General features: G+C 42.6%; 1 protein-coding gene across 1 annotated transcript; it reads left to right on the top strand.

Moving 5' to 3' along the window:
* Positions 1–798: 798 nt before the first annotated feature.
* Positions 799–25,013, top strand: LOC131360444 (AP-2 complex subunit alpha-2). The gene is made up of 22 exons (XM_058400927.1): positions 799–1,007; positions 3,018–3,086; positions 3,169–3,311; positions 4,704–4,897; positions 5,178–5,307; positions 6,054–6,155; positions 7,255–7,363; positions 10,578–10,728; positions 11,679–11,847; positions 12,946–13,083; positions 13,937–14,119; positions 14,554–14,651; positions 17,454–17,685; positions 18,101–18,268; positions 20,434–20,609; positions 20,947–21,029; positions 21,389–21,477; positions 21,697–21,821; positions 22,471–22,587; positions 23,780–23,849; positions 23,980–24,114; positions 24,328–25,013. The coding sequence occupies exons 1-22, from the start codon at positions 941–943 to the stop codon at positions 24,403–24,405; spliced, it is 2,826 nt and encodes a 941-aa protein (XP_058256910.1). The 5' UTR covers positions 799–940; the 3' UTR covers positions 24,406–25,013.
* The last annotated feature ends 232 nt before the right edge of the window (positions 25,014–25,245 follow it).

The following is a 25,245-nucleotide window of genomic DNA, read 5'->3' on the forward strand; positions in this document are numbered from 1 at the left end:
TTGATCTGATCAAACTTTTTTGTGTCCTAGCCTTCTGGATTTTCTAGATTAGCAAATACTTGTGTCAGTATAATATCAGAGCTTTTCAATGTGAGACCCAGTTGATGACAACAATCATGATGACCACAGTCACGGAAATTGTTAAGAGCGACAGAGCTCACCAGTGTGACACCACACTATCACTGTGTGAGAAATCGATGAACACTGATATACTGTAGATTGGCTCAGAAACCTGGTGTGCTGTATAGAGAATGTTGCTTTTAAATTTTAAAGAGGTAAATATGAGATGTTTGGACTCCTCTGTCTAACATTAGGTCTGTTCACACCACACCGGCATTGATTAGTTTTCTATAGCAACACAACACTTCCCTAATTGCAAGGAATAGTCCTTTGGTTTGTACTCATTAATGTTAGAAATTCATGTTACTGACATAATAAAATATTTAAATGTTACAGTTGTCTAAATCTGGAATAATCAGCGCAGAATCAGCCATAACATTATTTTAACATTATGTTAATGTTGGTTCTGATAGAAAGGTGTCAGAATACACAGTGCATCACAGTTTGTTGTGTATGGGGCTGCATAGCCGCACACCAGTCAGGGTGCCCATGCTGACCCCTGTGCACCACCAAAAGCACCAACAATGGGCACGTGAGCATCAGAACTGGAGTCCATGCCTCGACGGGTCAGGGCTGAAGCACAATATTAGGTAGGTGGTCATAATGTTATGCCAGATCAGGTGCCGCTGCTTGCATGTCGTGTTGTACTTTATGAAACAGCGCCCCCTTACGGAGCCCGAGGCTGCGCGAGCAACAGGATCTCTGCAGGACACCGGAAATGTAGTAGAAGAAGAACCTAGCCAAACCCCAGCTAACCTAACCTAGCCTAACTGTCCTGCTTGTTTTGGAAAACAGACTTTTGAGGACAATATTAAGAAACATGCCGGCGGTTTCTAAAGGAGACGGGATGCGCGGGCTCGCCGTTTTCATCTCCGACATCCGGAACTGTAAGTGCTAACATGCTAACGCCGCACTTTCTGCCTTAACAGCCGCAAGCTGAACAAAGTGGTAACTTGGCGTTAGCGTCAGTGCTAACTACTTCACTTTATATAGAAATATTCCTAACACACACACTCTCTCTGTCACTCACACACACACACACACTTCTCAGGGAAATACACATGTATTTTAAGCATTAAACTCTGACCTAAGTTATTCCGTTAAACCCGTTCACACCACTAAAGCTAAAATAAATCGCACTTTAGCGGATGTTTGTTTATTTGTTTACTTGTAAACACTAACAACAACAACAACAACAACTCCGTTAATGCTGACAAAAGTCGTGTTTAGCAAGTGTGTGTGCGCGTGTGTGTGTGTGTGTAGCGGACCTGATAGGTGTGGCACTCTGAACACTGACTCACTTTATTTATTTCATTCCCAATCTTGTGCTTTGGTACATGAGACTTTTGTTTGTTTGTTTGTTTGTTTGTTTACGTTCAGTTGCAGCCCATTTTGTCCATTTTTAGAACATTTAAGAGCAGATTAATGTTTATTGTAAGCCAAGGAAAATAAATGTTTTTGCCTATAGCCGTCATCTTGAACACATTAAAGGCGTTCGTGTTAAAAACTCTTTGTGTGTGGTTTTTTTTTATTTATTTGATTATTTTATTTATTTTCACGTGGTGATGACGTCACCAGAGTGGTTATTTATCAGGTGAGATCAGGTCTCTAACACTTGAGGTGAGTTTGATGTGGGAGGGATTCCCGAAGCCCCGCCCCTGCGAGCCACGCTGGCCTATAGAATAGCAGCTATTAATTGACCGACAGGAGGTTCATCCAAACCCAGACAAGCGCTCCAGACACTTTCACTTGTTCACTTGTTGTTTCACTTGTTTCACCTGTTGTTTTATATATCTTACATTTTACATTACTTTTATATATATTACATTATTACTGATTAATTAACACCTTGAGGCGCTTGAACCGCTGCGTCCTTAAGCAAGGCCCCCAACCTCTCCATGCTCCAGGGGCACTGTATCATGACCCTGCTCTCTGAACCCAACCCCCAAGGATGGGATATGTGAAGAAAAGAATTTCTGACAAATAAAGACAACTTAAACTGAATGATGTTGCTGTGTACATTCGCACTGACTTGAGTCGAGTTACTCAGTGTCTCTCTTGTGCTCTGAAAGTGATTCCACACTTTCTGAACCACTTTGTTAGAATGTAACAAACGCACACATTCTCAGTCGTGTGTGTGTGTGTGTGTGTGTGTGTGAAATTCACTGTAAACACCTTGTCCCTGAGTATAATAAATATAACCACTCAGCTTTACACAAGTCTACCCGATCGAGGAACTAAAATGATGCAATTGCAAAACTAAGGCGAAACAGGAAGTGAGGATTGCTATAGACCTAAAAAAAAAAAAAAGCTGATATGCACTATTAAATCCTTGAAAGTTTTCCCCCAGAGACGTGTTAATGTGTAAAGTTGAAGCTGAATGTTTAAATCCACTGATGCTAAAGATGCTTTTAGTTTTCTGCAGTTCCACATGTTACTCTACGTATCTTCTGGAAAGTCAGCTGGAGCATTAATTAATTGGCAAATTCCAAACACTTGAAGCTTCCATGAGCATCTGTACAAACATCTGTATAGGAATATAAAAACCCAGTGAACACGCAGACACTGCAGCATTCAGGGAATTAACATTTAAATGAAGTTTGGTCTGAGACTACAACCAAGGAACTCTTGAAGGAGTTGGAGGCATCAAGAGAGTCCTACATCACCATGGTCTTAAAGACTGGTGTTCAGGGAAGAAGTTCCTCTCCAGGAGCAGTGTAAAAGAGCCAGAGTGAAGTGTGAAGGAGATCTCTAATCTTGTAGAGGAGTGTTCTCTGGTCAGATGAAACAAATATGTAACTGTTAGAGCGTAATGGTCAGCTCTGTGTGTGGGGGAAAAAAGGGGTGAGGCTTTTAATCTGAAGAACATCATCCTAACTGTTGAACTGTATTTGCAGGTAAAAGTAAGGAAGCCGAGATCAAGAGAATAAACAAAGAGTTGGCCAACATCCGCTCCAAATTTAAAGGTAGTGTGTGTGTGTGTGTGTGTGTGTGTGTGTTCAAATACCTGGATAACAAGTGAACTGAACATTTTTGTGTGTGTTTTAGGAGATAAAGCTCTGGATGGTTACAGTAAGAAGAAATATGTGTGTAAGCTGCTGTTTATTTTCCTCTTGGGCCATGACATCGACTTCGGCCACATGGAGGCAGTGAACCTTCTCAGCTCCAACAAATACACTGAGAAGCAGATAGTAAGTGCTACAGGAGCAACATCTGCAGGGTGTGGGGTTTCATTTTAATTTATCATTCACGTACAGTGTGATTTACGAACACGACATGTTTGAGGAGGATGTAAACGATGCATGGACACGGCCGTGAGCCCTATAGGTGTACTGAAGCACTGTTTCTTTCTGTAGTGCGGCTTTGAGGATGTAAGAGAATAAAAACATCAGGGTTGTGTTTGTCTGTGTTAGTGAGTAGCAGGGGAAAGATTTTGTGCAGACAAATAATTAATACAAAGAGATACGAATACACCGAACACCAGTCAACAAAACTAATAACCTTTAAACTACATAATAACTGTGATTGTGATATCTAATAGAGTTGGGGTGTACACTGATCAGGCATAACATTATGACCACCTGCCTAATATTGTGTTGGTCCCCCTTTTGCTGCCAAAACAGCCCTGACCCGTCCTGCACTGTGTATTCTGACACCTTTCTATCAGAACCAGCATTAACTTCTTCAGCAATTTGAGCAACAGTAACTCGTCTGTTGGATCGGATCACACGGGTCAGTCTTCTCTCCCCACGTGCATCAATGAGCCTTGACCACCCATGACCCTGTCTCCGGTTCACCACTGTTCCTTCCTTGGAGCACTTTTGATAGATACTGACCACTGCAGACCAGGAACACACCACAAGAGCTGCAGTTTTGGAGATGCTCTGATCCAGTGGTCTAGCCATCACAATGTGGCCCTTCGTCAAACTCGCTCAAATCCTTACGCTTGTCCATTTTTCCTGCTTCTAACACATCAACTTTGAGGACAAAATGTTCACTTGCTGCCTAATATATCCCACCCACTAACAGGTGCCATGATGAGGAGATCATCAGTCTTATTCACTTCACCTCTCACTGCTCATAATGTTGTGCCTGATCGGTGTATGTGTGCACTCTACACATTTGTGCCTCCTGTGATAATAAATGTGTCGTGGCACCAAAATCTCCACCGTAGTACCCTTCGCTGCAGATAAAGTGTCCCTGATGTGAAGCTCTTCCTGCCAAAAGTCAAAGGGAAGGAGACAGCCCAGTGTGCTTCAAGCTAGATAGGAGTGTTTAATGAGTTTTTTGAGGTGTACAGTGTTAGGGTTAGAGGTTTAGTCTTGGGCTTATAGGAGGAGTCGGATCAGATCCAGCTTCACCCACTGGACTGTTGGTTCTACAGCAAGGACTAAAAACTGCTTACATTAGAAACTGTGAGAAACTACCATTTTGTTGAAATTATGACTAAAAGGTTGAATATTAATGGCTTCCTAAAGGCTTGAATGCAAAATGTCATCATTAGTAAACAGTAAATAATTTGTCGTGCCAGCAAATCGGAGGCTGATTCTTCCCTGTGTGGTGTCTGTGCTGTGGTGTTTCAGGGCTACCTGTTTATCTCAGTGCTGGTGAACAGCAACAGCGATCTGATCCGCCTCATCAACAACGCCATAAAGAATGACCTGAGCAGCAGGAACCCCACCTTCATGAACCTGGCACTGCACTGCATTGCCAATGTGGGCAGCCGAGAGATGGCCGAGGCGTTTGCTTCAGAGGTGCCACGCATCCTGGTGGCAGGGTAAGAGATCAGCCTAGTGCAAGAAACTAGGATACTGTGTGGATATCTTCAATACACAAAACACACAGTAACATAAGTGAGTCAAGATTAATAAGGCATGGAGGTTTGTTTATTGTGCTTATAGCAGAAAGTAAATAAATTCTTTTAGTGCTAAATGTCAGAATTATGTTGCGTGTTAAATGTCTTTTATGGAAAAAAAACATAGTACATATGTACCTATGTTTAGATTTTTATATTTTAATAATAAATAATAATAAATATTTTGTTTTTATTTTTGCAGAGACACAATGGACAGCGTGAAGCAGAGTGCAGCTCTGTGTTTGTTGCGGCTCAACCGGACGTCCCCCGATCTTGTCCCCATGGGCGAATGGACGTCACGTGTTGTGCACCTTCTCAATGATCAACACTTGGTATTTTTTTTTTTATATATAGATTTTTACACACATTACATAGATTTATATAGATGGCTTGTGCATATATTGTGCATATATATATATATATATATATATATAATATATATAAAATTTGCATGTGAATGCTAGTAGTTGGAAGTTCTGGGCTTTTCCTTTCTGCACTATGACCAACATGTAGATATGTGACCATCACACTGAAGGTCTGAAACCTTCTTTCCCTTGAAGAAGTCTGGATGTTTTGGATTGTTGTTTTGCTCAGTAAATGATCAGACAGAATATTTCTTTAGATTTCAGAATCCATTTTGCTGCTACCTTCATGAGCTCCATCATCAGTAAAAATTAGTGAGAATGTGCCAGAAGCAGACATGCAAGCCCGAGCCGTGACACTACCACCACCATGCTTCACCAGTGAGCTTGTATGTGATGGATCCAAGCAGATTCTTTCTGCTGATGAGAGCTTTGTCCTTTTAGAATAATGGATGGTGAAACCTTCACCCTGACCTGTAGAGGTTGTTGGTGTTCTCATCATGGCGTCTCAGTTCTACAGCAGTGCTCTTATCTTCTGATATAGTGACCGATACATCGGTTCTGTCGGAGATCTGTAATACAAATTGCACACTTCCTTTTCATTTTTCCATTTTGACAGTTTGTACTTCATTTTGTCTAACAGACACTCTTCTTTCTAGGGAATAACAGGATGAGATTAGACATTAGAGATAATAAGGTTAATGTCTTTTTCCCAGGGAGTGGTGACGGCAGCGACAAGTCTCATCATCACTCTGGCTCAGAAGAACCCAGACGACTTTAAGACCGCCGTGTCTCTGGCTGTGGCCAGACTCAGCAGGGTAAGATACTGGAGTCATCACATCCACTGAGTAATGACATTTTTAAATATATCACTGAAAACATTATTTATAACGAAGAACAAAGTGTTTCTTCTTCCATAAGGGTTAAACATGAGATTTAGTCTGGCTAGAGAGAGAGAGAGATAAAATTAATAAGCTGTTGTCTGAGTTTCATAATAAAAACTGGAAAAAACCTGTTTTTAGAATCATTTCTATTAATTTAATTCCTTAAAGGAGAAGTTCACAGAACAAAACTCTACAAATAATTTCCTCACCCCCTCGTCATCTAAGATGTTCATGTCCTTCTTTCTTCAGTCGTAAAGAAATTGTTTGTTTTTTTTTGAGGAAAACATTTCAGGATGTTTCTCCATGTAGTGGACTTCAGTGGTGCCTGTGAGTTTGACCTTCTACAATACAGTTTAAATGCAGCTTCGAAGAGCTCTAAACCTCGATCCCAGCCCAGGAAGAAGGCTCTTATCTAGCCACACCATCGCTCATTTTCACAGAAATAAAAAAATTGTATACTTTTTAACCACAAAAGTTTGTCTAGCACTAGCTCTGGGTCGCGCAACCTCGAAGCTACGTACAACGTAATCACGCTGAAAGGTCACGGGTGACGTAGGCGGGGCTAAAGACCCAGTGTTTATTAGTGTGGAGAAGGAGGACCTAGACACGCTTTTGTGTTTAAAAAGTATACAATTATTTATTTTTCAGAAATATTTTTAAGAAAATGAGTGATGGTTTGTCTAGATGTCTAGAAGAGCATTCTTCCTGGGCTGGGATCGAGGTTTAGAGCTCTTTGAAGCTGCATTTAAACTGTATTGTAGAAGGTCAAACTCACAGGCACCACTGAAGTCCACTACATGGAGAAACATCCTGAAATGTTTTCCTCAAAAAACATCATTTCTTTACGACTGAAGAAAGAAAGACATGAACATCTTGGATGACGAGGGGGTGAGGAAATTATTTTTTTTCTGAAAGTGAACTTCTCTTTTAATCTTAAGGAATTGACCATGCTTTCCAATCAGATTGATTTGTTTTTCTTTCTCTCTTTCTGTCTTTCTTTCTTTCCTTCTTTCTTTCTCTCTCTCTTTCTCAGATCGTCACGTCAGCATCCACAGACCTGCAGGACTATACATATTATTTTGTTGCAGCTCCGTGGCTGTCAGTCAAACTGCTCCGCCTGCTGCAGTGTTATCCACCACCAGGTGTGTGTCTGTGTGTGTGTTACAGGTGTCTGATGTACTGTTGTTGAACTAGATCCCTGAAGGTGTGCTGTGGTACCAAGATGTTAGCAGCAGATCCTTTAACTCCTGTAAGTTGTGAGGTGGGGTCTCCATGTGATACTTACAGAGTGCTTTTGATAGATACTGACCACTGCAGACTAGAGCTGCAGTTTTGGAGATGCTCTGATCCAGTGGTCTAGCCATCACAATTTGGCCCTTCGTCAAACTCGCTCAAATCCTTACGCTTGTCCATTTTTCCTGCTTCTAACACATCAACTTTGAGGACAAAATGTTCACTTGCTGTCTAATATATCCCATATGAGCCTGATCAGTGTATAACACACACACAGAGTGTTGATATGAGCAACACTAAATATTGTTGTTTCTTAACTGTTCCTCAGCTGTATGGTATATAAACAGGTTAAACCAAAACAGGGTTTATTCGATATTCATTCATTTTACATTGAGGTTTGATCAAACAACACACACCACATCACCACTCCATCACCCAATCACAACCAGAAGATCATTATTAACGTTCTATAAACAAGTCCATTATAAAAAAGAGAGGTTGAATTCTGGAATCTGATTGGTCAGAAGTTTTTTGTAGGAGTTTACTTAACGTTTATGAAAGGAGTCTTGGTTGTAAGTATTTTTCCAGCTCTTGCACCTTCAGCACAGAGGAGTTTACACTCCCTAGATTCTCTGTGAAATGACAGACTGCATTTTGAGAGAGAGAGAGAGAGGCTGGTAAGGGGGCGACTGTTTATTAAAAGCTATAATGTACGTGTGAACAGGAACTAACCCGTCTCTCGGACATTCTACGACATCAAACTACAAACCGCAGAAATGTGTCACGTGTCGTTCTGCACTGTTTCATTCTGCACTGCTGATCCTCTATTTACATAAGTGCTTTTGTGCTGTTTTTCACACCAACTGGACATTCCAGTATCATTCGAACGACTGATTAATTAATCACTAATGAGGATAACTGCATGTTCCCTGTTACTAATGGGTTCAAAAGGCTAGAGTGACGCGCCGCTTGGACTGGCTCCCGGTTGTGCTCCGCTCCTGCCCACCAACATTTGGGGAGAAAGTCAGACAGCTCATCCATTAACCTTAGACTTGCAAGCGCAGGGCGTCCACTCGATTCATTATGCAGAGGTCACAGTGCTCTTTTTTTTTTTTTACATAATAACCTTCATTTTAAAATCTACCTGGAAATGTGGCACTGTCTACACCATCATCATCATCCCGAAGAGTAAACACAGAAAAGCAGTCCTGCTGTAGGGCTTGCAGACTGCAGTGCAGAACAGTCACACAACTGAGATAACCACAAAGGATCCGAGCTTCAGGAAACTTTTTTTTTTTTTTACATGCTTGTTAGTTCATGAGATCTGTGTACTAACACAAGCATCTGTGAAATAAAGGAGGTTTTTAACAGCAATAATACAGCATATTTACAGAATGTGCATGCCTGAACACTTCCACCAGACTGTGGACAGTTTAATCCTAGGTGCTCTGGTGTGAGCCATTGATTTTAGTGTGATTTAATCAATTAGTCTCTAATCAGAGCTGACTGGAGCAGTCCAGTAAAAACAGTGGTGAGACCTTTTATTTACTGTTTTAAAGGAAAGTGTGTGAATGACGTTATCACATTAATGTCTGTACCAGCTCCTGAAGGAATTCCTCTGTTTGAGTTATATTATATAATACACCGATCAGCCAAAACATTCTAAGCACTGAGAGGTGAAGGGAATAAGACTGATGATCTCCTCATCATGGCACCTGTTAGTGGGTGGGATATATTAGGCAGCAAGTGAACATTTTGTCCTCAAAGTTGATGTTAGAAGCAGGAAAAATGGACAAGCGTAAGGATTTGAGCGAATTTGAAGAAGGGCCACATTGTGATGTCTAGACCACTGGATCAGAGCATCTCCAAAACTGCAGCTCTTGTGGGGTGTTCCCGGTCTGCAGTGGTCAGTATCTATCAAAAGTGCTCCAAGTAAGGAACAGTGGTGAACCGGGAACAGGGTCATGGGCGGTCAAGGCTCACTGTTGCACGCGGAGAGTGAAGGCTAAACCGAATGGTCCGATCCAACAGACGAGTTACTGTTGCTCAAATTGCTGAAGAAGTTAATGCTGGTTCTGATAGAAAGGTGTCAGAATACACAGTGCATCACAGTTTGTTGTGTATGGGGCTGCATGGCCACAGACCAGTCAGGGTGCCCATGCTGACCACTGTGCACCACTGAAAGCACCAACAATGGGCACGTGAACATCAGAACTGGACCACTGAGCAATGGAAGAAGGTGGTCTGGTCTGATGAATCACGTTTTCTTTTACATCACGTGGATGGCCGGGTGTGTGTGTGTCTCTTACCTGGGGAACACATGGCACCAGGATGCACTATGGGAAGAAGGCGAGCCGGTGGAGGCAGTGTCATGTTTTAAGCAATGTTCTGCTGGGAAACCTTGGGTTCTGACATGTGGATGTTACTTGGACATGTACCACCTACCTAAGCATTGTTACAGACCATGTACACCCTTTCATGGAAACAGTATTCCCCAATGGCTGTGGTCTCTTTCAGCAGGATAATGCACCGTGCCACAAAGCAGAAATGGTTCAGGAATGATTTGATGAGCACAACAAGTTTGATGTGTTGACTTGACCTCCAAATTCCTCAGATCTCAATCCAATCCAGCATCTGTGGGATGTGCTGGACAAACAAGTCTGATCCATGGAGGCCTCACCTCACAACTTACAGGACTTAAGGATCTGCTGCTAACATCTTGGTGCCAGATACCACAGCACACCTTCAGGGATCTAGTGGAGTCCATGCCTCGACGGGTCAGGGCTCATGGCAGCAAAAGGAGGACCAACACAGTATTAGGCAGATGGTCATAATGTTATGGTTGATCAGTGTATATCAAATTCCAAAACTATAAACCAATAAGCCAGTTAATCCACAGTGACCATGACCAGTATAAAACTGTTACAAATGAATGAGTGAATTTTACAAGTTACAGTCAGCTCATTAAGCTCAATATGGAAGTAGAAATCTGTATCTGGATTTCTGTGAAGCTGCTTTTGGATCCATTGTTAAAATAAAAGAAACCTCAGTGTAGAAAGAGTCTCAGTTGTAACAAGTTATTTTTTTTCCATGACCCATATAATGACTGTTGACCGGCTTCAGAGGATGCAGCGATCCGTGGACGCCTAACCGAGTGCCTGGAGACGATTCTGAACAAAGCACAAGAGCCTCCTAAATCCAAGAAGGTGCAGCACTCCAACGCCAAGAATGCAGTCCTGTTTGAGGCCATCAGTCTCATCATCCACCACGACAGGTTAATGTCACACACACACCATGATAAAGTTACTAATGCTAACTGCTAGTTATGCTTTCTGTCATGTCTCTCATTTCATCATTTCCCCTCTCTCTCTCTCTCTCTCTTTTTTTTTTTTTTTAACTGTCTCTGGCTTTGTGCCTCCTCTCTTTTTTTTTGTATTATTTTCCTGGTAAAATCAGCTGAATCAAAATCAATATCTGAACGCATCATATCAGGAACCATGCCCTGTATCCATCAGTAAGGTTGGTTTATCTGACTCTGCAGCTTTAGTTAGATCTTCTGCAGACTCTGCTGTTGTCCACTTGGAGACTATCACGCCGTCTCTGAACTGCCGTTGCGTCATTCAGCTTGCGAAAGGAAGGAATTGGAGCTATAATAAACTCAGAAACTACACTGACCTGCTAGTTCCTCAACTTTGTTGCTGTTGTAGAAAAGACATTATTTACATTGACATTATTTACTGAGACATTATTCTTTTCTGCTGCTCAACACGCTTATGAGGAGTGGTTATTTGAGTCACTGTAGGGATGTGGTAGCTTAGTGGTTACTGATCGGAAGGTTGTTAGTTTCAATCTCGGGGTCCACTGAGATGCCACAGATTGGACCCCTGAGCAGAGATTTTAACCCTCAGTTAGTTGTATAAAATATAAGTCGCTCTGGATAAAGGCATCTGCCAAAATGCCTGAAATGTAAATTCAGACTTCCTCTAAACTCTTAAAGAGGGTTGGGAGATTTTTCTGTTTGATAGCCAGTAGCCAAGCCAGGCTCAGGTCACTGAGGTCCAGTGAACATTTAATTCAGTGATGTTCTAATCGCTCTGACTCTCTCTTTATTGCTGTCAGACTTAACTGATACTGCTATAAGTGTCCTCTTCTAATGTGTCTCTTAATGTTCTTAATCTCTCTTTTTACACCCCCAATCTCCCCCCCCCACCCCTCCCTGGTTAGTGAGCCGACCCTGCTGGTGCGAGCTTGTAATCAGTTGGGTCAGTTTCTTCAGCACAGGGAGACGAACCTGCGCTATCTGGCCCTGGAGAGCATGTGCACTTTGGCGAGTTCGGAGTTTTCCCACGAGGCTGTAAAAACCCACATTGACACTGTGATTAATGCACTAAAGGTAAATACCTTTATTACTCATAGAACTGAGTAGCAGTCCATCACTAAAACATCAGGTTAAATCTCATACTGTCGTGTGTCTGTGTAATAAAATACGCCAAATTGTTAAAACATCATGATTTTAATGTGTCAGAGTCAATAATATTGTATGTCTAACGTTAGCCCAGAAGCTGATTTGACCAACACACACACAGTTAGACATGTCATGACCCACTGGGTATGTAAAAACTCCGGTGCTGGTTCACCTAATCCACACAATTGGCTAGGCTAAAAAAAAATATTGTAAGAAACTCAGCCAAAGTCTTGATCTCTTTTTCTTGTAGAAAGTGTGTGATGTAGGGCATTTTGTTTGAAGCTTCACCAGAAGGAGGAGAGGTTGTTGGTTTAATTGGCTATTAGCTGTGATGTTTTCTCTTCACATCACACACAAACATCCTCCGGCTACCATCTTCCGTTTTCTGCTAATAAGTTTAACTGCTAGTAGGAGGGATGGCAGCTTTACACTGCAGCTTATTTTGCTCGTTTGAGTTTCCCTGTACATTCCATGTACCTAATTTTCCTCTGATTGTTGTATAAGAGAAGAACAAACGCAGATGTCGACTAATCCACTGAACCAACATGCTAGCCAGTGTACCTGAGATTAGCAATCATGATCTGACAGGACATGAATGAATAATAATGCTTTTATCACTACCGTCTTTCACTGATATTACCTTTGACCGTCTCTCTTCTTTTCCTTTTTAACTTCCTGTATGCCAGTTTATTAGGTATACCTTACCCACCTGCTACTAGCAGCACACGCACAGATTCAGCTGTAGCTGCTGTGCAAAAAAATATCAGCAGGATCCTTATTTTATTCATTTGATTGTTTTGCTGTAATTATGACAACAGTGTGACCTGTTTGCTAGGTAGATGGGCTAAAATTAATATTCAGTTATTATATCAACAAGATAGACTGAATAAACTTTCCTCTAATAATAATAACAGATCTCATCGTTATGTCTCAGTCATCCAATCTTCTGCACACCTGCTGTGTTTTTAATTAACGCACACTGAAGCAAATACACTAACGTGAAACTGTGTGTGTGTGTGTATGCAGACTGAGCGTGATGTGAGTGTGAGGCAGCGTGCTGTGGACCTTCTCTATGCCATGTGCGACCGTAGCAACGCCAAACAGATTGTCGCCGAGATGCTGAGCTACCTGGAGACAGCTGATTACTCAATCAGAGAAGAGATCGTAAGTTTGGGTTTATAATCTCTTCCTCTTTCTCATCCTCCGTGTTGTTTACATTGTGTTGATTGAACGTCTTGATCAGGTTTAAGAGTGTGTTTAGTTTGTGTTAAATACAAGATAAATGTATGTATACACCAATCATACATAATATTATGACCACCTGCCTAATATTGTGTTGCTCCCCCTTTTGCTGCCAAAACAGCCCTGACCCATCGAGGCATGGACTCCACTAGATCCCCTGAAGGTGTGTTGTGGTATCTGGCACCAAGATGATAGCAGCAGATCCTTTAAGTAAAAGAAAACGTGATTCATCAGACCAGGCCACCTTCTTCCATTGCTGCGTAGTCCAGTTTAGATGCTCACGTGCCCATTGTTGTGGTGCACAGGGGTCAGCATGGGCACCCTGACAGGTCTGCAGCTATGCGGCCCCATACGCAACACACTGTGATGCACTGCAGACCGGGAACACCCAGTTTTGGAGATGCTCTGATCCAGTGGTCTAGCCATCACAATTTGGCCCTTTTGGTCAAACTCGCTCAAATCCTTACGTTTGTCCATTTTTCCTGCTTCTAACATCAACTTTGAGGACAACATATTGACTTGCTGTCTAATATATCCCACCCACTAACAGGTGCCATGATGAGGAGATCATCAGTCTTATTCACGTCACCTCTCAGTGGTCATAATGTTATGCCTGATCGGTGTATAATGGCTATTAAGTAGGATGTAATAATAAATCTCTAGTTTTACAGTGTTATATACAGAGTATCAGCAGTAGTGCTGCACGGTTTCTTTGTGTGTTGTAAACCACCGAAGAAACACTAAAGGTGATTTTTTTTTTTTTCCCCTTCCTCAGGTTCTGAAAGTGGCAATCCTGGCAGAAAAGTATGCAGTGGACTACACATGGTATGTAGACACCATCCTGAACCTCATCCGCATCGCTGGGGATTACGTAAGTGAGGAAGTATGGTACCGAGTCATTCAGATCGTCATCAACCGAGATGATGTGCAGGGATACGCTGCCAAAACTGTGTTTGAGGTACGGCTCCCACCTGGCCACATGATTCTATTGATTTCATGCTCATGGTCTTCTTTCCATGCTCCTCTTCCTCTTCCTCCTCTGGCTTTAATGCTTATGACTCTTCTGTAACTCTTCTCTTTTCTTCCTTCTGTAGCTGTTCTTCTGTTGTTTGCAACACTTTTCCTACTTTTGACTGATCCTGTTGATTATGTTGTTGTCATAAATAATTTTATGTCAAAGTTTTCCCACTCTAAGGCACTTAATTATGCACACAAATTCTTTTGACTTCTCTGCTGCCTTATATAGACAAAAGTCATGTACAAAATTATTTATAGGGTGCTAGACATTTTTTTTCCACTGTTCAGTCTTACCCTGCATCCTGTAAGCAGCAGCTCTTATTGTTCCTAATATTAACCAGCACCTGTGTTTATCTGTGTGTGTGACCCCCACAGGCCCTACAGGCTCCAGCCTGCCATGAAAACCTGGTAAAAGTGGGCGGTTACATTCTGGGTGAGTTTGGAAATCTTATTGCCGGAGACCCGCGCTCAAGGTAAGTTTAATGTGATTTCTTTTAGTAAAATAATTTTTTTTTCTTTGCACATTCATTAAACTTCACATGGAGCTGGAAGTAATACTTCAAATGAAGTTGTAGGATGCTGTCATGGTGGTGAATCCACACATCCTTCGTAATCTCTTTCCTGACATTTTTTTTTTTTGCCATCATGTAGTCATATTATCACAGCAGCAAAATGAAAGCTCTTGCCATTTTCCTTCCACCTTCTTGTATAGATTAGTGCTGGCCAGCTGCTGCCAGTATTCTGACCTTTCTGTTCCAGATGCTGGTCCAAGGCTTAAAAACTCATAATGGACTATAAATGAGCTTTGATCAGCACTCACATTTTAGTGAGCTGAAACATGGACAAAAAATTGTCCTATTTTTGCGTCTGAAACTAACGCCTAATGCAGTCCATACACCCCAGGACTGTTATTGGCCCCAAATTGGCCTTTCAGACCAATTTTCAGAAGTAAAAGGAGAGAGAGAGTGTGAGTGAGTGAGAGAGAGTGTGAGTGAGTGAGAATGAGTGTGAGTGAGTGAGTGAGAATGAGTGTGAGTGAGAATGAGTGTGAGTGAGTGAGTGAGAATGAGTGTGAGTGAGTGAGTGAGAATGAGTGTGAGTGAGTGAGTGAGAATGAGTGTGAGTGAGAATGAGTGTGAGTGAGTGAGTGAGAATGAGTGTGAGTGAGTGAGAATGAGTGTGAGTGAGTGAGTGAGAATGAGTGTGAGTGAGAATGAGTGTGAGTGAGTGAGTGAGAATGAGTGTGAGTGAGTGAGAATGAGTGTGAGTGAGTGAGAATGAGTGTGAGTGAGTGAGTGAGAATGAGTGTGAGTGAGTGAGTGAGAATGAGTGTGAGTGAGTGAGTGAGAATGAGAGTGAGTGAGTGAGAATGAGTGTGAGTGAGTGAGTGAGAATGAGTGTGAGTGAGTGAGTGAGAATGAGTGTGAGTGAGTGAGTGAGAATGAGTGTGAGTGAGAGAGAGAGAGAGAGAGTGTGAGTGAGTGAGACAGAGTGAGTGAGAATGAGTGTGAGTGAGAGAGAGAGTGGGAGAGTGAGACAGAGTGTGAGTGGGAGAGTGAGACAGAGTGTGAGTGGGAGAGTGAGACAGAGTGTGAGTGGGAGAGTGAGACAGAGTGTGAGTGGGAGAGTGAGTGGGAGAGTGTGAGTGAGTGGGAGAGTGTGAGTGAGTGGGAGAGTGTGAGTGAGTGGGAGAGTGTGAGTGAGTGGGAGAGTGTGAGTGAGTGGGAGAGTGTGAGTGAGTGGGAGAGTGTGAGTGAGAGAGAGAGAGAGAGAGTGAGTGAGTGAGACAGAGTGGGAGAGTGAGTGTGAGACAGAGTGTGAGTGAGAGAGTGAGACAGAGTGTGAGTGAGAGAGAGAGTGTGAGTGAGTGGGAGAGTGTGAGTGAGAGAGAGAGTGTGAGTGAGAGAGAGAGTGTGAGTGAGAGAGAGAGTGTGAGTGAGAGAGAGAGTGTGAGTGAGTGGGAGAGTGTGAGTGAGACAGAGTGTGAGTGAGAGAGTGAGAGAGAGAGTGTGAGTGAGAGAGAGAGTGTGAGTGAGAGAGAGAGTGTGACAGAGAGAGAGTGAGTGAGTGAGACAGAGAGAGAGTGAGTGAGTGAGACAGAGAGTGAGTGAGAGAGAGTGTGAGTGGGAGAGTGGGAGAGAGAGAGAGTGTGAGTGAGTGAGTGAGACAGAGAGAGAGTGAGTGAGTGAGACAGAGAGTGAGTGAGAGAGAGTGTGAGTGGGAGAGTGTGAGAGAGAGAGAGTGTGAGTGAGAGAGTGTGAGTGAGTGAGTGAGTGAGACAGAGAGAGAGTGAGTGAGTGAGACAGAGAGAGAGTGAGTGAGTGAGACAGAGAGTGAGTGAGAGAGACAGAGAGGGAGTGAGTGAGACAGAGAGTGAGTGGGAGAGAGTGAGTGAGTGAGACAGAGAGTGAGTGGGAGAGTGAGTGAGACAGAGAGTGAGTGGGAGAGTGAGTGAGTGAGACAGAGTGTGAGTGAGTGAGACAGACAGAGAGTGAGTGAGTGAGTGAGTGAGTGAGACAGAGTGTGAGTGGGAGAGTGAGTGAGTGAGACAGAGTGTGAGTGAGTGAGACAGACAGAGAGTGAGTGAGTGAGTGAGTGAGTGAGTGAGACAGAGTGTGAGTGGGAGAGTGAGTGAGTGAGACAGAGAGTGAGTGAGTGAGACAGACAGAGAGTGAGTGAGTGAGTGAGTGAGTGAGTGAGTGAGTGAGTGAGACAGAGTGTGAGTGGGAGAGTGAGTGAGTGAGACAGAGAGTGAGTGAGTGAGACAGAGTGTGAGTGGGAGAGTGAGTGAGTGAGTGAGACAGAGTGTGAGTGGGAGAGTGAGTGAGTGAGACAGAGTGTGAGTGAGTGAGTGAGACAGAGTGTGAGTGGGAGAGTGAGTGAGTGAGTGAGACAGAGTGAGAGAGAGTTTGGAGGTTGCTGTGGAGGCAGGTGTGTGTACTGATGATCCAGTGATGTTTTTGCTCTTTCTTGGTAATCATGGGAAGCCTTGGGATAATTTGATGTTAATTTTTTATGACTGAAAACCTGCGTGTGTGCCAGATGAACGGAAATGAGATCGGCAGGGAGCCAGTGACCAAGCTGACTGAGAAAAAAGGAAAAGTTTTAAGAAAAGTTGTTTAATATAATAAATAAAACATGTTCTGAAAACTGAATCTTAATAGGAAAGAGTGTTACACCAAGAGATTTTGAATAATCTAAGTGTGGGGAATGAGTGTGATAAGGAAAGATGTCTGTTCTAATCTCTCTATACCTCCTATTTTCCCCTTTTTCAGTCCACTTATTCAGTTTAACCTCCTCCACTCCAAGTTCCACTTGTGTTCGGTTCCCACTCGGGCTCTGCTGCTTTCGGCTTACGTCAAATTCATCAACCTTTTCCCCGAGGTGAAGGGCACCATACAGGAGGTGCTTCGTTCAGACAGTCAGCTGCGTAACGCCGATGTGGAGCTGCAGCAACGTGCCGTCGAATACCTGCGCCTCAGCTGCATCGCCAGCACCGATATACTGGTACCGGTCATCAAAATCTAAATGCTTTTCTCTTAAACTTACAATCTGCTTTGTTAACTCTGTGGGATTAGACCCTGCTCGAATGACCTGGCAGGCTGGGAGACTCGGACAGAGGGATGTCCGTCAGGTATACCGAATGGAATATCAGGCCACGCCCAAACTGAGGCTGGCAGTTCTCATGTAGGAACGATCTGAGATTCAGCTGGTCTGAGATCAGCATTTAATCAAATATTTATTGTTTATTATTTGCTATTTCCTGGGACTTTAAGTAGATGCAGTGTAAATAAACTCCAGAAATGTATGAGAGGATTCTCTACTTAATTTTTTCTTTATATCATGGTATTTTTTTAAATAAATTGTAAACCCATGTGCAGCAACCAAAGTTTTCTGTTTTCTGTCTGTTTATCTGTAAAAGGCCACAGTGTTGGAGGAGATGCCACCTTTCCCTGAACGAGAATCCTCTATCTTGGCTAAGCTGAAGAAGAAGAAGGGATCTGGAACGGTTCCTGAGGTGGATGAAAACCGAAAGGAGCGCAACGTTAACGGGAACACCGATCACACCGCGGCTAGCACGAACGCAAAGGTGGGCTTCATCGGGTTTAGAGTCTAATTAGGTTCCAGTTTTAAACAGATGTGCGGCTGTGCTGGACGCAAGTCTGAAACCATGTGTGAACGGACTTCAGTGTCTATTTACAGCACAGGATAACGAATAGATTGATTTATCTATTTAAGTGTGTCTATAATAATGTGAATTTATTTCATTTGAATGGGTAAATAGTCACTGATTCAGTTTGTAAGGATGTAAACAGTTTACATTTAATTAAATGTAGTTGTAGTGTTGCTGTAATATTGCAGTGCTTCCACACACAGGTGATACTGGAGCCCTGGCCAGGTAACATGATGACCGATGAAATACAGTTTAAATCATGTTTAATTTTTTATTCGGTTTTCAGAAAACAAGAAACGAGAACCTGTCAAAGTCAAGGCTCAGGAAAGAGAGAGAGAATGAGAGAGGGAGAAAGAGGTAGAGAGAGGTGGTATGTGAAGGAGAGAGGAAGAGGGGAGAATTGAATAGATAGATAGAGAGAGACAGGGAGGGAGGAAAGCAGTACAGCACGAGTTGCTCAAGCAGTTAATCAGGATCTGCCATCCTGCTCGTTCTCCTTTTTACCTAAAGGAGAAAACATCAATCTAGATAAGAGTCATGGTTAGGAGGCCTGTATAATTTTCAGCCTCCATATTTTTAAAGCTTGCCTTATTTTTGCAGTCATTGTGCTAGATTAATCTTACTAAAATATCAGTCTTTGTCAGATCAGGAGCATTGTGTATTGTATTGCGATATCTTCAGCTGTACAGTAATATACACACAGGACGGCACTCTCATTTTATCGGCACTCCTTATTATCGGCCGTTATTTCAATAAGGATGGTCCATATACTAAAAAAGTTGTTTGTCTCTATTCATGTCTCTGTTCATATCCACTCCTTGTGTTCTTCTTTCTTCTGTACTCTTCAGCCCACCCCCTCATCTTTTGCTTGTGAAGCCTTGGTTAAAGCCACACCCCCAATCAACAGACCACGCCCAGTTCCCATGTCCTCCACTCTGAACACGCCTCTCTCTCCCTTATCACTTCAGGCTTGCGCACTTCACACTTCTGCTGCCGCTCTGTTCCAGGTCCTTGCATGGTCTGGGTTTTAGAGTGTGATTCCTAACCGACGTGATGTGTTTTTTCGGACGAGGGAAATCCTTGCTTTTGTGTGCAGTTTCCAGGATCTTCTGATTAAACCATGCTTTAGTTCATATTCAAGTGAACAGAAGACAAGGCATTTAATGAATGAATGAGTGAAATACTTTATATAACTGAATGCTTGTGTGTAAACAGCATGGTTTGTCTTCCGTCATGTTACCTGATGATTCTTGACAACTATGTTGCTTTTATGTAAAATGGCAATATACACGAAATTTGCCAAAAGTTTTGGGACACCCCTCCAAATCATTGAATTCCAGGGTTGGGCTTGATGCTTCAGCATACCAATTAGAGTGAATTAGAGCGGAGACTGTGAGCGACCTTCTCGTCCAACATCAGTGCCTAACCTCCCAAATACACTTCTAGAGGAATGGTCAAAAATGGTCAACACACTCCTAAACCTTGTGGAAAGCCTTCCCAGAAGAGTTGAAGCTCCATATTACATTCATATGCATGCAAAGGCAGACGTCCCAGATTTGGCCTGGCTCACAGTCTCTCCACTCTAATTCATCCCAAAGGTGTTCTATCAGGTTGAGGTCTGGACACTGTGCAGGACAGTCAAGTTCCTTCACACCAAACTCACTCATCCATGTCTTTATGGACCTTGCTTTCTGCATTGGTGTACAGTCATGTTGGAACAGGAAGGGGTCATCCCCAAACTGTTCCCACAAAGAGCATGAAATTGTCCAAAATGTCTTGGTATGAAGCTGAAGCATTAAGAGTTCCTTTCACTGGAACTAAGGGGCCGAGTGCAGCCCCTGAAAAACAACACCTGAACTCGATGATTTGGAGGGGTGTTCCAAAACTTTTGCCAGTATAGTGTACATCATCCCTAGGTAAAGTATAGCGGCCATTAAACCCTTTTTGTTTTGTTTTTATTGCATGTTTGCTTACATCACTTTGTGTTAGTTGTGAGCATTTATTGCAAGCTGTGAGAAGTCTGCAGATTAATAAGTGAACCTGAACAAACAAAAGGAAAACTTTAGCATCATCTCTTCCAGGTGAACTCGTCCTCTCCTCCCTCTGACCTCGTGAGTTTGGGAAACAGCACAAGTCTGAACTCTGCCAGTCCTCCAGTGGCGTCCAGCACGGGCAGCTTGCTGGTGGACGTGTTCTCTGAAAACCAGGCAGCCAGTTTCAGTGCCTCCACACCCATCATCGAGGAAAACCTGTCAAGGTGCGCTTCAATCCCACATTCATCAGGGCTTTTATACAACACCTGCTTCATAAGTCCTATGATATCTGTTTGTGTACAGCATGTAATTTTAAATATTTCTGTTTTTATAAATCAGATCTTTTGAGAATCATTTCTCAAATTTATACTTCAATTTATTTATCAGTTTATAAATCTATTCATTTCAAATACTTCACTAATTTTTAAGTCTCATCATGGTGAATGATCCCTGTTTTGACTCATGGGTGTGTGTTGTTTGTAATAATTGTGTATTTTGAGTTCAGTGTGTGTTTGTGTAATCTACAGTGTCGCTAAAAACAGAGGTTTGTGTGTGTTTCAGGTTTGTCTGTAAGAATAACGGTGTCCTGTATGAGAACCAGCTGCTGCAGATTGGCCTAAAGTCTGAATTCAGACAGAACTTGGGTATGTGCCTCGTAGACTTTTTTGGTTTATCATTTTTCTATGACATTTATAAGAGCTTTTATAACCAAAATGCACCTTAAACTTTTGTCTTCAGTAATGAAGCTGAGGCAGCAAGAATGTCATCCTTCATATATTTTTTGGGTTTTTTTTGGAAATGTTTACTGCAGGTTGTGAGTTGTGTGGATTCATAAACGATTTCGTCCGGCATGTGCTAGCATGAGAGGGTTATGAATGCTTGCTGCAAGATATGAGATACAGATCTCTCAGATTTCCTTGCTGCTCTGCAGACAGTGATCGCTCTGTGTGTTTGTGTGTGTGCGTGTTCTTGATGACATGTCTGATATAACGTGACGTTTCAGGCCGCATGTACGTGTTCTACGGAAACAAAACCACAACGCAGTTTGTGAATTTCTCCACCTCTGTGGTGTGCCACGATGCCCTGAGTAATCATATCCTTTTATAAGACATATCCTACTGACCAGTGCAGGTTTCTAATGAAATATGATGAAAAGAAAGATTCAGCATAGGTGTTTTAGTGGACTATATAATATATTACTGAATATCAGTGAATTTCTGATACATTATTAGCTTTTATACTAATAAGCAGTAACCGATGCTCTGTAGTCGGTGGTACACGTCTTTGGTTATGTCCTTAATCCCTTGTTTACAGCTGAATGTTCACACAAAAGCAATTGATCCTGTAATAGACGGAGGAGCTCAGCTTCAGCAGGTTCTCAACATCGAGTGCTTGTCCGACTTTGTAGATGCCCCAGTGCTCAGTATCCATTTCAGGTGAGTGAATGTTCCTCGACCTCGGTCCTGCTTAGTGTTCCTACAAGAACTTCAGATGTCATCTCACATATGTTTTATTGATCTGGCCTGGACAGAGTCCTGACCTCAACCCCATAGAACACCTTTGGGATGAATTAGACCGGAGACCCCGACCCATTCCAAAACTGGGACGTCTGCCTTTACATGCACATGAATGTAATATGGAGTTGTCCCACCCTTTGCAGCTATAACAGCTTCAACTCTTCTGGGAAGGCTTTCCACAAGGTTTAGGAGTGTGTTTATGGGAATTTTTGACCATTGTTCTAGAAGCACATTTGTGAGGTCAGGCACTGATATTGGATGAGAAGGTCTGGCTCATAGGTCACAGGCCAGTCAAGTTCCTCCACATCCATGTCTTTATGGACCTTGCTTTGTGTACTGGTGTGCAGTCATGTTGGAACAGGAAGGGGTCATCCCCAAACTGTTCCCACAAAGTTGTGTTGAGCAAAACAACCCTCATATACAAACACACTGCTGTACACCGTGGTGTTTTCCCCCTGCTCCACGTCTCAGCTCAGCTTCTCTCCTCGGTTCGTCATTACGTTAACTCTTGTAACAGTCTGAACTGAAACTCTATGTAGTTGTAAAGCTACACCTGCTGTTCATACAGGTATGGAGGCAGCATGCAGAACATCTCTGTGAGACTTCCCATCACTCTAAACAAGTTCTTCCAGCCCACGGAAATGACATCTCAAGAGTTCTTTCAGCGCTGGAAGCAGCTTGGCGCGTAAGTAAAGTGTTTGCTCCATGTGCTACATCACTGAAGACCTTAAGAGCACAATTTAGTAAAAAGACATTATTATAATCACACACTTTTGATCACGTCTACAGAGGCCAGTTAACCTTTTAGCCTTTTGTTTCTTCTTTTTATTTGGTCTAAGAGGAATAATAATGGCTAGAACTAGAACATGCAGCATTAGTACCGTATCACAGATCAGATACAGATGGGGCAGTGGTAGCTCAAGTGGTTAAGGCTCTGGGTCATTAACTGGAAGATCGGGGTTCGAGCCCCAGCACAACCAAGCTGCCACCGTTGGGTCCTTGAGCAAGGCCCCCAACCCACCCTGCTCCAAGGGCACCGCATCATGGATGACCCTGCACTCTGACCCCAACCCTCAAGGATGGGATATGCAAAGATGTAATGTAATTATGTGACAAATAAAGACAACTTAGATACCAGAGAAAACACGCTGAATATTGGATCCTGGAACAATCAAACAAACATGTTGTTAAGACCAGACATGTTTACTTTATACATTACAGAATTCATTATATTTACAGATCAAAGCTTAGTACATTGTTTGCTGGGTGTTGCAGTGTATCTGAGACAGAAAAAGTGCTTCAGAAAAATGTTGTCCTTTTATGTATTGGACGAATTACAAGCTAGATCCATCAGGGGGCGTGTCAGGAACATAAACTCCTGGGCTGAACCAGAACATCCCTCCCCTGAGTGCTAAATTTTAGTTGCTGATCACATGAAATGTTGGATCACTAAATGCTCGTGATGACGGGCATTAAGAAGAAGAGCAGCATGGCGAAGCACACGCACATGTAGATTGTTACTAAGACATGGCAGTCTTGTGTCTTAGGGATGTGTAACGATGCACACATCATAGTCCTGAGCGAAAAAACACATTATTAAAATTCAGCCTAGGTGTTTTATTGCTTTAGCTGCTTTATTTCAGTATTGGTGTGAGTGATGTCACTGGACAGAAGGCTACAGTGAAATGACATTTGCTGAAAATCACATATTATTGATTGTGAACGTTAACATAATATAGAGTTTGATCCGATCCCTAATTCATTTTTCCTACTAACCTTGTTTCCATGTCGCTTATCGTCTCTAGCTGTCCCCTTTCAGCGCAACATGTTTAATAAATAAAACTGATTTGCTTCTCGTGTCCGTTCCCCCCCCCCAGTCCTCAGCAGGAGGTGCAAAAGATCTTCAAGGCTAAGCATTCTATGGATACAGAGATCACCAAGGCTAAGGTATCTCCAGACTGGTGTTCACGTCTGTGTTCGTTAGATTAAACAAACGAGTCCTGATGGATGTGCTCTTTTATTTATCCACAAGCACTGAGCTCCATTGCAGCATATTCTAACTGTGTGTGTGTTATAGATTATTGGGTTTGGAACAGCGCTGCTAGATGGAGTAGACCCGAATCCTTCTAATTTTGTTGGTGCTGGTGTTATACACACAAAGACGATACAAGTTGGCTGCCTTCTGAGATTAGAACCTAACACACAAGCACAGGTACACAAATCACACTGACACACATACACACAAACAGGTACACAAATCACACTGTGATACACATACACACAAACAGGTACACAAATCACACTGACACACACACACAAACAGGTAAATAATCAGTCTTTAACACACACACACACACAGACAGCCCAGGTAAATATTCAGTGGTGTAACTGACCTGCTCCTCTTCCCGTCTTCTCTCCTGTGCAGATGTACCGGCTCACCCTGAGGACTAGTCGAGACACCGTGTCTCAGCGGCTGTGTGAGCTGCTCTCAGAACAGTTCTGATTGCTGCTGTATCCCATCAGGCCTTGCTGGCTGATGAGGACGATCCCTCATTTCGTCTCTGTGTGAGCGTATAAACACTCTGGCGCTTCCCTGACGCTCTGATGTAGCTCACTTCACATCTATCCTTATATACTTCGATATTAACTCTGTGTACAGTGTAAATGTCTCAATGAAACTTTTATTTTTTACTTCCACATACAAGTGACCTTTTATCCCTTTACATTTAGCTCAACTAATCCCTGTCTGCTTAATTAGGCCTTCAGATATATATACCAGTTTTTTTTTTTGTTTCCTACCATTTTGTTAGACAACAAATGCAGACAGAACAATGTGTATTAAAGAGGAAGTGAATAACAGAACTCTGAATCGAATCGAGTCGCTGAAACAAGTGCCTTGGACTCGTACAGCCGGAATTCCGAGTCCTGCGGGAGGTTCTGGAGAGGAAAAGATTTCAGTATTTTGTCGATCTCGCATATATATAGAATAAATCAGTTCTCAGGGGACGACCATGTAATTCTTCTGCTTCTGAAGCTTTATGATCTGCAAACAGAAATCAGTAGCCAGTGCTTTAAAAGTGATGAATTGGAAAAAGTGCTCTTTTTTTTTTTTTAACAAAAAACACAAAAAGTCATGGCTCGGCCACTGCCAACTCTCCATGTGCCTTCAACCTGTGTGTTCCTTCCAGCTGATGCTGTGTGTCTGTTGTCCACATCTGAGAGCATGCTCTACTCCCGATTTTCTGATGGGTTTTGCCAATTAAACTACAACGTGACACTCGTCTAATCTCCTTTTCTTTTTTTTCTTTTTGTTTTTAATGACCAGAGCTTTTCATTATACGTT

Source organism: Hemibagrus wyckioides, linkage group LG10, assembly GCF_019097595.1.
Source record: "Hemibagrus wyckioides isolate EC202008001 linkage group LG10, SWU_Hwy_1.0, whole genome shotgun sequence".
NCBI lineage: Eukaryota > Metazoa > Chordata > Actinopteri > Siluriformes > Bagridae > Hemibagrus > Hemibagrus wyckioides.